General features: G+C 54.1%; 1 protein-coding gene across 3 annotated transcripts in view; it reads left to right on the top strand.

The window, feature by feature from the left end:
* FYN (FYN proto-oncogene, Src family tyrosine kinase) overlaps window positions 1-12,401 on the top strand; it is a 211,425-nt gene that overhangs the window by 194,457 nt on the left and 4,567 nt on the right. For all 3 annotated transcript variants that reach the window (XM_072739156.1, XM_072739137.1, XM_072739147.1), the window contains one exon: window positions 5,200-5,331. In XM_072739156.1, coding sequence (XP_072595257.1) covers window positions 5,200-5,331 — 132 coding nt within the window. The remainder of the gene's footprint in view (window positions 1-5,199; window positions 5,332-12,401) is intronic.

Below are 12,401 nucleotides of genomic sequence, written 5' to 3'. Positions count from 1 at the left end.
AACTTTGATGCCTGCATAAACCCACAGCCCCCTCCTTTCTCTTACCCAAAGCCCGGGTGACTGTTCACCTCATTTCCACCTGAGAAGGACCAGGGCCCGTGAGTGTGCGTGATTGGCGTCCAGTTACCTGCTTCGTCTCATTCTATTTCCACTTTCTTTTGCTGTGAACACCCCCAAGGCCTCTGGCCCGCCCAGACTTACTGCTGACTAACCTCCCCCGCCCTGCCCCTGTCCCCAGCTGCGACTCCAGCGATCTAGGCCCCCCGCTCCTCACAGAGCAAAGGGGGGGGGGTGCTCCTTCCACCTCGGACAGATTCACTGCACACTTTGGCCCGAAAAGCACAGGGGTTTCCAGGGGTTTCTAAGTGTCATTAGTGTGTGATAGATGCTTTTCCACTGCAGTCGGTGGTTGTTAGATCCTGATAAGGGCTTCCAGATGGTGACGGACAATGACACCGGTCACTGAGGACAAAGAGGGGCCCCGCCGAAGAGCAGGGAACTCATAATAAGCCTCATAAGGAGCCATGGTGATTCGGCCCGGAAAGGAAGCCTGGAGGGCTAATCGGCTGCCCGGTCACTCAGTCATTCAACACACCTTTATCTCGTTTCTTCTGTGCACCAGGCACTGGTCTCAGCACCGGAGACACCGTCCAGAACGAGGCTCTCGAAGGGGAGGGGGCACAGTGCTCGGGCACCACCCCCTGCCTCTGTGTGTCAGGCGAAGGCTCCCTGTGCAAATAACACTTGGGCTGTGAACGGAGGAGCAGGAGTTAGCCGTGGGTGGGCGCTTCGGCAGAGGGAGCAGCCTGCCCGGTGGCCCTGCCGCAGGTAGTGACCTTCAGAGGAGGGCAGTGGAGAGGCTGGGTGGGGGGCAGGCCCAGGACGACGAGAACAGGCAGGACCAGCCTGTGCGTGTGGGCCCGGCCCCAGGGCCCTTGCCAGGAGCGCAGGCAGGCGACAGAGAGCGAGGAAGGGATAGCGCGAGGGTGGCAAGGATGCCCGGACACCCGGACACCTTCCCAGGAGTGAGGTGGCCGCAGAGTGACAAAGCAGCAGGCCCTGCGCTGCCCCGGGAGGCCGGGTGATGGCAGGTAGACGCAGCTCCAGGGAAGGGCTCTTGGCATTCTGGTCTCATCAGCCGGGCGGTTTGCTAGGCAGCAAACCGTGAAAGAGAAGCAGAATTCTGGAGAAGGTAAATTTTGGCCGTTATATTTGAGAGGCCCCCTGAGGCCTCCCCGCGGAGACACGGAGGAGAGAATCCGTTTTACAGGTCAGGGATGCAGGAGGGAGGGCCCATCGGATGATCCGGGGCAGGTGCCACGGGAGTCAGGAGAGGGGTCGAAGCCAAGAGACGGAGCACAATCCCCGTCAGCGCACAGCGTTTATGACCACTCAGTTCACACCCCCACGGGGTCTGGAGAAACAGGATTGAGATGTCGGTGACAGACTATTATTTAAAACACTGGCGTGTTTACGCACCACGGAAGGAGGCTTGGCCTAAGGCTCACTGGCCCTCGCTATGATTACAGGAAGGTCAACGGCAGAAGCCCGGATGCTGTGGCTCCATGACGCGGGCCTCGGTGACAGCACCAAGTCAGGCTTTCAGCAAGGGCTTCACCCTGGGAGGCACAACGCCCTAGGCCCGGCCTGGAAAACACTCCGTGGAAAAGACGTTTCAAGTCCACGCATTAAATACACACATATCACGGACAGCCTTTGTCCAGCGGCCTCGAAGAATCGTAAACGTGTTGAAGTAATTCAGTCAGAAATAAAAGCTCGGGTGACGATAACTCCTTTACCTTTCGGGTTCATCTAAACAGTGAACAAGTTGGCTGAGCGTCACCGTGTCCTCCAGGGCCCGTGACACCCGTGACACAGATTATCCTACCTGCGGAGTCTGCTACCTTTCCCGCGACAAAAATGCAAAGGGGAGGACATTGCGTTGGCATCTGAATCCTCCTCCCAAAGGGGAGAATTTCAAGGAGAGCAAGTCAGCTGGTGACATACCAGAGCCCAAGTCCATTGTAGCACAGGCCTCTGGACACCGCCTCCTTTTTTCTACAAAACCATCCTGCTTAGAAGACAGCTTTGATCCTGACTTGACTGTCTGTCATGATGTCTTCAAAAATATATCTATTTATATATATATACGGAGGGACAGAACTTTATTTTCAAGGGAAAGAGAGTATTTACACCCAGGAGATCCTCCTTCCAGGTTTCTGAGCTTTCTTGTCTCCACCTGAGGCAAGAGGCCAGCACTGGGGACCCTGTTCTCAGAGCCTGGGGTTTGCAGTGTGCAACCTGCCTGGCCCTGGACAGACAGACACACATACACACACACCCCACCACCTGCCACAAACCGTCTGGAGCTGCATCTGTGCCCCCTGCCCCCCACCCCGCCGCCCCGGGAGGTGGGAAGTAGAGGTAATGAGATGAGTAAAAGAGCGGACACCCATCAGTTCTCTTGTTGAAACTATAGTTAACGATCAACAGACTATCGCTGCCTTCGTTGATTAACCTTTCTCCTGCCTTCAAGAGGAAAATATGAGGTATCTTGAGGGAAGCTGCTTCTGTCAACAGTGGCTGCTATTTTAAGACTGAGAAGAAGTAGGAGAAATTGGGCAAAGACAGTCTTTATTTTCTTTTTTCTTCCAAAATGTGTACTGGGTGTAAATATATTGCTTATCTTAGAAAGAAAACTAACACAAAATAAGTTTATCTACGGGAGCTCCCGCTAATAAGTCTCAGAGCACGTATCCACCAACGGTTTCCTATCAGAGATCCCTTGCAGCCTTTGTTTGAATTGATCTGTTGAAGGTTTACATATTCTTCTAATTCTTGTTGTAGATGACGTAATGAAAAAAAAAAAAAAACCAGTAAAGCCCGACTAGCACAACGGGTTGATATATTGACGTTTGTTTCGGCTTTTATTAACCCTCAAATTGTGAGCTCTCCTCCCAGAAAATCCAAAATGACTTTATCCAAATCTTGAACGGTTTACTTTCAGCAACACACGCACGCACACACACCTTCACAAACGTTGAAGGATTCCGAGGAGGGAAGAAAAGCTCCTTTTGCTTGTCATTTTACTTACAGGCTTTGTGTCGGCACGGGGGAGGGAAAAAAAAAAAAAGTTATTTTTGCTTTCGAGATGGACATGGATTTCCAAGCCATTTGGCTCAAGAGATAGTTTAAATAGGAATGAATTTAATATACCTTTAATTCTCTGAAATAAGAGAACTCCAGCTGAGGTCTGGTCCAGGGCAGAGTCTGTTCTCCACACTGAAGAAAATCTATCACATTAATCCCCGCGGCTCAGAGTCCAAAGCTGCGTGAACAGAATGCTCGAGGGTAGGTTCTCACACAGCAGAACGCTTTGAAAGAAAACTTTAAAAACAAAACGACTGTTCGGAGAATACCAGGCCTTGTGTGGAATCATGCAGCACGTAAGAAAAGATAGAAATAATTATGCTTGAGAAACACAGCTAATTAAAAATAACTCAGTGCACAAAAGGAAAACTATAGAATAACTTCTCCGCTCCAGCGTAAATGGGAGATGCCACATAATGAAATAGTAGGATTTTTTAAATTTCATTTCACACTGGCATAAAAGAGATGGAGAGGAAAATTACATCGCCAGAAAATGCCAGGGTAGATTTGCTAAAGACGTTATCATGTACTGTGTTTAAAACAAAAATCTAATTGCTGTAATTTATCATAGCTCTTGTTATTAAAACCATGCTAATTTAAGGATTTTAATTATTTGCCACTTTTGCGTATTGTGACTTTCCGTAGAAGATACCATGAAAATTTCTGATTCTGTCAGCCTTTGTATGATTTTTTTCCTTTTTTTTAAGGAGCTCCTAAGCAAAATTAACATGCTTTCAACATACAATCGTGTTTCCATCGGTAATAAAAATTCCCTGTGTTTTTCTTTTGGTTTGTTCAGTGGAATATCTGGAACTGCTTTATAATTGCTGAGCTTGATATGTGAGAGCACAGGCTGCCGAATCAATTTTAATTCCCCGTACACACATCTAGCCTTAGAGCAGGGTGGACGCCGCCCTTCCTTTTGGATTGGAGAGAGGATTCTCCAAATGATCCGAGAAATTTCTTTTTTTTTTTTTTTTTTTTAATCCGAGAAATTTTCAAAGAAAAGGTTCTACTGACTGGGGCACGAATTTGTCGCTTGGTCTTGAGAAATCAGACTCGTAAGACAGTCATTGAGGCAAGATTGCTCTTTAAGAACAAGCATTAAGCAGCACCCTCCCGGCCAGCAGGGGAAACATAGGGAGGGAAGCGAGGGATCCTAGAGTATAAAAGAAAAAAACTACCCCGGGAGTAAAGAGGGCCACTATCAGCGATGGGGGGAGCGGTGGAGGGAAGGAGCCAGAGGCAAAATCATTTCTCTGCCGTGCGTATGGAAGGCCTTGTGGAAATAGAGCCCATTGCAACAAAATACATGGGCTGCAGCAAATTGTCTTCGCCTTGGGAGAAGCATGGTGGTTTGATTTGGTTTTTATGCACCTCGTAAGAGCACACCATGGTCTCCTGTTTTGTGAATTTTGTGAAGGAATTTGTGAGAGTAGTGTTATGATTTGATACTTTATGCATTAATTAAAATACAACGTCATGGGACGCCTGGGTGGCTCAGCGGTGGAGCACCTGCCTTCGGCCCAGGTTGTGATCCCAGGATCAAGTCCCACGTCGGGCTCCCTGCGGGGAACCTGCTTCTCTCTCTTCCTGTGTCTCTGCCTCTCTCTCTCTCTCTCTGTCTCTCACGAAAAAATAAATAAATAAAATCCTTAAAAATAAAATATGACGTCATTTCAAAGCAAAGGAAAAAATGTATATAAAATTAGTTTCCTAAGTCACAAGTCAGCCCTACATCCAGACCAAACCCATGACATTCGGTGTGGTCAGAGATTCAAGTTCTAGAAGCCAGAGCTTTTTAAGGAGCTTTGCAGTCCAATCTTTTGATGGGAAAATTAAAATTAGACTAGTTTGCTGGAGGTCCCAGAGCCAGGACCAGCTGCTCTGTTGTAGGTCGCTCTTGCTCACCGCCTTCCCATCCCCCTCTACGGGCTTGCTCCTGTGGAAGTGGCTTCCTAGCACTTCCGACCACCACCCCCAACCCCGTACCAGGCGCCGTCCTCCCCACCAGTCGCCAGTCAAGTAACCCATGTGTTCTTTCTGCAGGTGCAAAGTTCCCCATTAAGTGGACGGCCCCCGAGGCAGCCCTGTACGGGAGGTTCACGATCAAGTCTGACGTGTGGTCTTTCGGAATCTTACTCACAGAGCTGGTCACCAAAGGAAGAGTGCCATACCCAGGTAAGAGTGGGACCTGGCGGAGATGGGCCCCTGCCTGGATGCTCTCTTAACGCTTTGCCTTTTGAAGCCCCATCCTCGACTTTCTGCCAAGCGTGAGTTTGAGGAACACGGGCAGGTATTTAGCCAGGGAGGAGCAGAACCGGGAGCCAGCGTGGGCATCGTGGAGACAAACAGCTACCGTGCACTGTGTGCACTGTGTGCAGGCTCCACGTAAACGGCAGCTCGGATGAGCGCTTCCGTCCACCCCAGTTCACGGAGTCTGCTCTCTCAGTGTCAGCATGCAGCCTCGGCTCCTGGAACAGAAATGGTCCTGGCACAGCCTCACCCCAAATAGGGTTTACAGACTTCCAGGAAGAGGAGGAGAAGAGCCCCCATTGCTTTTCTGATTACACTGTAGCACTGACCCATGGCATGAGGCTGGCAAGAAAATGCCAGGACCTGCTCTCTCCGCAGACCCCGCTCCAGATGGCCAGAGGTACATGGGAAACGCAGCTTAGAAGCTACCCACTGCCCATTTCCAAACAGTCAAAATGTGCTCCACAAAAGCAAGTGTAATGTCAAGAAACTGGAGATTCTTCTTAGGCCCTGGAAATTTCCTAGACTATCAGACTCCTGCCTTTCAAAGAAACCTCAGGTTTAGGTTATCCACGCTTAAATTCATTAATTTCAACAGATGGTGACGTAAAGGACACTCGTGCCATTTCACCTCCACGCTTTAGTGGTTATACTATAGCACATGGACGATCTGCTTTCTGAAATGTTAAGGACATATTTTTCAGTTACTGTTGAGGGAAGAAAGAACATAGCTCCCCCTCGTTCCCTGCCTAAGAAAGGAGCTTAAAAAAAGAAAAAGAAAAAAGCCATGATAGAAACGATAGTGGAGATTAATGAGGAATCGAGGTCTCTTGCAAATCCTGGGTTTTGTAATTCTATCTTTGCAGTCAGAGGAGACAGCGAGGGCAGATTAATTTGTAATCCCTTTGTTCAGTTTTTTATGATTATTTCTGGTCATCTTCGGAGAATGCAGAGAAGCAAAGAGGATCTCTTTTCAGGTCGGCGTGGCCTTGAGACTCCTAGGGGAGCCGGGTTGGCACAGAGACAAAATGGACAAAATTCCGTGTCTCTGAAGTGCCAGCCCTGGGCGTTTGGAGATGCGGGTGGAAGTCGGCTGCTCCCAGCACGCCCGAGCCGCCCGGAGAGGGGCCAACCAGCAGGGACGAAGGGGTGTCCGGCGCGGCCTGCAGCACAGCCTGGGCATTTTTGAGTTGCTTCTTGGAGGAGGCAATGCGCAGGTCCTTGGGATTTTGAAGATATGAAAGCACCTTTTTTTCTTTTTTTTTTTGGCCTGAATTTCAAACTAATTTCTCCCTGAGTCCCCCAGGGTCACAGTCAGCCAGTGTGTTGAATGCAACGGAGGGGAAAAGGTTAATGTTGTTTAGCCTTTCTCAGAAGGCTTTCCCCTCAGTGACACAAAGCCAGTTTTTGTTCCTGCGGCCCGGGCTGCACGGGGATCCAAGACAAAGGGGCGGGGGCGGGGGCGGGGGCCCCGGACGGGCCGGCAGGTGTGTGCTTCTGACCCAGAGTCTTTTACCAAGTTTGGTCCTAGCGTACCCAAGGAGAATGGCCTCGTTTTATAACTCAGGCTAAGATTGGGTCATTGAGCAGAGCCTCCCGTGAGGTCGTCTTGCTGTACCTAGGAAGGAAGCACAAAGAAGACATTCAGGCTCTGCGGAGGCTGGTCAGAGGCTTCCTTGGAGCTAGGCCGTGTCGCCGGCTGGGGCTAGAACAACGGGCAAGATACACGAATTCAGTCCCGGCGCTCACGGACTTTGCAGTCAGGTAGATGGGATATGCATCAAGTCTAGGGAGAAATCAGTCTTTTCTGTTCCTTATTTATTATTTAAGGAAATCGTCCTCATGGGATGAATTAACTGGGATCTACCCACGGTGGGCCTCGAATTTTGATCGGATAATGGGGGCAGGGGCGCGTGATTCGGGTATCTACAGAGCGGGCCCTCCCTCAGAATCCCGTGAGGGCGGCGAGGGGGGGAACGAGACCTACGTGCACCGGGTTCCGCGTCGCTCTGTCCTGAGCTCACTCAAGGAGCTGCCCGGTGGGGAGTTGGGGGGCCCAAGTCTGGAAGCGCGCCTGGAACGGCCGCCGGAGCCGTGGCCTCCCGAGGTCGGTGTCGCTCAGCTTCCCGCAGACGTCACGGTGACGGGAAGGACCCTCCTGTCCACGTTGTCACGGCCGGTGTGGCCACGTCAGCCAGCGTGGGCCCGGGCCCTGCCTCCCTGCTGCGCTGCGGCCTGCTCGTGGTGTACGTGGGCACCCCCCGGCCCCCGCCAGCGTGGACATCTCATCTCCACCCACGCGGACATTTCTCAGGGGGCTCCAGCCTACTTTTAAGTGATTCCTTTTTCGAGAACAGCAGGTGACGGTATCTTTCCGGATTCTCTCATACCTGGGCGTGCCCCGCCGTCACCCTGACCCAGAGGAAAGGCAACTGGTAGACGAGGATGGAGGTCAAGGGAAGGGAGGGGACTCCTCCCCGGGTCCATCGAGCGTTCACGAGAGAAGTTCCAGAAGTAGGAATCAGAGAAGGGGCCCAGGGTGGAGGACGGGAGGCGGGACCACATGAGGAGCAGAGGGTCGAGGTGATGCGAGACGTGGGGTCGGCAGGTCAGTCCCGTGAAAGGAGCAGAGAAGGGAGGAAGGGCGACCTCACTCCGAGTGACAGCTTTGGAGCCAGGAGACGGGCGTGGGGGAGCAGAGGGGAGTCGCACGCGCCCCTCCCGGGCAGAGGCTGCTGCCCATGCGCGTCCCGGAGGCGCCGCGGGTCCAAAGGGCAGCTGTGCCCCGCACTGTCCCCGGCTGCTGCGGGCGCCAAGGCCAGAGCCCCTGTTTGCAGCGGCAGAGGCACGTGTACCCGAGGGGCCCCGACGGGCTCGCGGGCAGGCGCTCTCCCTCTCCGGGGCTGCTGCAGAGAACGGGAGTCCGGCTCCTTGACCCGTCACTGGCCTCCAGCACCTCCCTCCACGTCCTTCCTTCGCTCTTTGCCTCCGCTGCCCCGTGTCAGGCCGCCACCCGCTGTGCCGTGACCCCTTGGTGGGACTTCCTGCTTCGGGTTCTCCTCCCCGCTCACCCCTTCTGTCACTGTCACCGCCGGGTTGTTATCCTAGAAAACAGAGACACGGTTATCTCACTCTCCTAGTTAGAAGCATCTGGAAGGTGTGGTTTCCCTTCACCTTCCAGAGAAACTCCAGAAGCCTTAGCTTCGCGTCGTCCTTAGTAACCCTTTCGTGGAGGGGTGTGTGGTCGGGGAGTGGAGGGGGGTGGAGGAGACTCCTTGAGTCGGTCCACAAATATTTATTGAGCACCTACTGTATGCCAGGCCTGGTTCAAGCACTGACCTGTGCCCTCACGAGCGTTTATTCTTCTTGGACAAGACAGACAATAAACAAAGATAGGCAAACTCTGTTTGTGTGGGGGGCGGGGGGGGGGGGGGGTGAGAGAAAAACAAAACGAGGAAGGGGATGGAGAGAGGCAAGGGAAGGGCCCACGGGGAGGGCGGCACCAGAGGAAGGACCTGCAGGACGCAGGCTCTCCAGGGATCTCTCCTCTGCAGCAGCGTGGCTGGAGCAGAGGGAACGGGAGGCCCGAGGGGCCCGGGGAGACCACAGAGGGCCTCCCAGGTCACTGTGAGGACTGGGGCTGTCATCCTTAGTGAGGTGGGGGGTCACTGATGGGCCTGAGTGGGAGAGTGACATGACCTGGCGGCGAGTTCCTTCTTGCCACCCCTGGGCCATCCCGCTGACCCGAGTCGCTCCTCTCGGCTCCAGCGTCGGCCTCACCGTCCTTCAGAGCCCAGCCCAGACATCGCCTTCTCCACGTCCACCCCAAATGACCCGCCCCGTCTGCTTGCCTCCGTGCCACCGGGGGCCCAGCGGCGTCTGCCCCACACAGACTCTCAACAAGCATAAGCCCACGCAGGGTGGGTGGATGGGTGGCATAGCAAAAAGAGAGGGGAAAAAAAAAAGATTATGCCGATGAGTTTTTTGAGACAAGCTCTCCTTCAGGTTGGCTGATGGCCTGCAAAGCCTTTTAACTCTGTTGCCCCACCCGCACCATAAAGAAACGCAGCGTGTGTTGGCCCAGCGCGAGCTGGCCTCTGCCCTCAGAGTTGCCCTGGGCCGCTGGAGGCCCGCGTCCCAGCTCCGGGCCAGGCAGGCAGTCCCGCCGTCCCGTGCCCCGGCTCTCGCCTGCACACCTGCTCCGTGAATTCGGCAGGATCCAGCGAGGCAGGACCGTGCCCTGAAGCCCGGCACGTTGACCCGTGCACTTGAAGCACTTTCGAATCTTTCGGTGAGTGGCAGCTCCTGGCTTTCGTGAATGTATCCAGCGGCCCGAAGGCGACTTAAAGCGACAGGGCAAACTAGGGAAACCAGAAGGTCTCCTCCTTAGAGAATTGCAAGCCCCGACCGTCCCCCGCCCCCCCCCCCCACCGCCCCACTGGGACACCCGCGGCCCTGGACCCCAGGCACATTGCTCTGTGCTCAGCAGCCACCTTCATCACCTGCCTTCTCACCTCCTGCTAGGCTCAGCCTGCCCACGGAGCAGATTTTTCTGGGGGTAGGAAAAGAGGAGACTCTCGGGCCAGGAACGTGGGAAGCAGGAGGGAAGCGCGACTCTCAGCCAAGGGTGCTCTGCCCTCTGCCCCCATCCACGTCCCCCGGCTTCTCTGCTCAGCTCCCCAGTGCCCCCCCAGAGAGGGAAGCCAGCCTGGAGTTGCCGCCCTTCCCTACAGGGCTCACTGTGGAGAGGGGGGAGCAGGGAGGAGAAGGCACGCGGAGAGGGCAGCCAGAGAGAAGCTTTCCGCTCCTGAGCCCCAGTCCCGCTGCCCTTCTGGTCAGCTCAGTGTTTCCAGGGCCTTCCCCGTGGACACCCTGGCGCTCTTCCTCCCGTCTCCTCCTCTGGGACAATTCTTCATGGTGCTGCGTGATCCACATCAAACACCCCTGCTGTACCATGGCACCTGAGTAGCTGTCCTTCCCACATCCGTTAGTACGGTGGGCTTAGTAAAACCAGCTGCCCCAGGTTATCAGGGAAGATGAGGCAAGAGAAACAAAACTAGTCGTTCTTCTGCCTTCCCAAAGTTACTCCTTCATTTTCGCCTCTGCTCTTTGATGAGCATCTGTCTGCCCTAACGTGGCACTTTGATCATTCACCAGACCTAACAGGACACCTCCCGACTGCTGCCCAGAGCCCGGGATGGTCTGGGGTTTCACAAGCTCGTCGCCGTTAACTTCGCCCTCCGTCCCCTGGCAGACACAGGCGAGTAAACAGAAGGAGCTTCCGACAGGGTTTATGCAGAGAAGCCAGGGGGAGCCTCCGGAGAAAGCCTTCTGCACAAGAGAGCATAAGTCCTCTGAATGCAAAGCTCAGCTTGCAAAAAGCAACCCCAACGTCTGATAACCTCACATCCTTCCCATTGTGACAGGCTCCCTTTCCCCATAGCACAAAATCCAGGTTCTTGAGACCCGTCGTCTAATCCAGATGTGGCCTTGATCCGCCAACAGTGAAAATCCCTGATCGTGCAGAGCTGGCCCCTCGGAGATCCGCATTAGGAAGATGCACAAATGGGAAGCTATAAAACCCAACACTCCCCTTTCATAGGAAACCCGTTTTTGGGGTTTGTTTTGTTTTGTTTTTTTCAAACAGCTGCAAGCACAGTGAATGTTGACAAATGGAGAAACTGAGGCCAGGGGAGGTCAGGTCATCAGTTAGAGGTGCAGAGTTGGAAGTAGTGAAGTGGCTCCGCTGGGGGAAATGAGGTTTCTTCCCCTCCTCTAAAGAATCTGAAAGAAAAGAGAGATGAGGCTCTGTGGAGTTAGTGGGTAGCTCGAAGGGGAACAGGAAAAATCTAAAAGAAGAAGAGGCAGAAAGACAAGAGGAGAAGGGAAGGGAACGCACGCACGTGTAAGCGGGAGGGTCGGACGCGTGGCCCCGGTTGGGAAGCCGGGAGCAAGGCAGCACAATGACTCAGGAAGGGTTCTGTGGTCGTGAGGGGGGCGCAGAGGCTCGGCCGCCCGCTGGAGATGGGGCTCTCTCCGTGACCCCCCCCGAAGGCCCGAAATCCATGGTGACGGGAGGCCCCGGGGAGGAGCTAGGGAAGACGGATTGGAAGGCAAACCCCGCACGGCCCACGTCCGTGGAGCTGTGACCCGTGGGAATGGCCCATTCTGCAGATGCAACGAGAGGGCAGAGGCCGCCCAAAGAGGCCAGGTGGGGCCGAGCTGGCCGCCCAGCCCCACGTCCTTCCTGACTATGACACCTCCCAGGCCGGCCACCGCCCGCCGCAGGGACCACCCTTGGCTGAGAAACGGTCTCCCAGCAGCTCCCACTGGAAACCTGGAGGCCCGAGTGGTCCAAGGCAGTGTCGCCCAGAAACGCACCCACAGGCCATGTTTTAGAGCCTCTGTCTCTTCTGTTTCTCTGCCAGCATCTCCCCCACGAAAAGGGAGGGAAGAGAAAAAAAACACTCCAGCACCGTCCTGCCTCCCTGCCTCCTCCACAGGAGATATGGTGACCACTTCCTCTGACCTGGTGTCCCCGCCGCCCTCCAGGCCCCGCCGCCGGCCTGCGTGGCCCCTGCCAGGCCCTTCCCGCACTGCCCAGGTGCTAGGTGCAGCCAGTGTCTTGGGAAAAGTGGCTCAAGGAGGGCAGCTCCCAAGTCCTTTTGGTAACAAAAATACAAAACCGTCGAAAAAGGAAAATAGTCTCATTTCTATCGTAGTGTAGAGAGTAAAACCCACTTTTGCTGAAAAAAGAAATTCTTGAAATGATTGATCAAAATTCTTAAAGCTGGGAATACTTTTTTTTTTTTTTTTAATATGAACACAATCCGCTTCATCTGGCTGTCGTTTGTAGAGTCAAAACTAGCCCAGGGCGCCCGGGGGGCTCAGTTAAGCCTGAGACCTGGGGGTGTTGCAGATCGAGCCCCATGTCAGGCCCCCTGCTCAGCGGGGAGCCTGCTTCTCCCTCTCCTGCTCCCCCAGCTTGTGCGCAC

This window comes from Vulpes vulpes, chromosome 1 (genome assembly GCF_048418805.1).
Source record: "Vulpes vulpes isolate BD-2025 chromosome 1, VulVul3, whole genome shotgun sequence".
NCBI classification, from domain to species: domain Eukaryota; kingdom Metazoa; phylum Chordata; class Mammalia; order Carnivora; family Canidae; genus Vulpes; species Vulpes vulpes.
The sequence above is the reverse complement of the archived record's forward strand: the minus strand, read 5'-3'. Positions and strand labels throughout refer to the sequence as shown.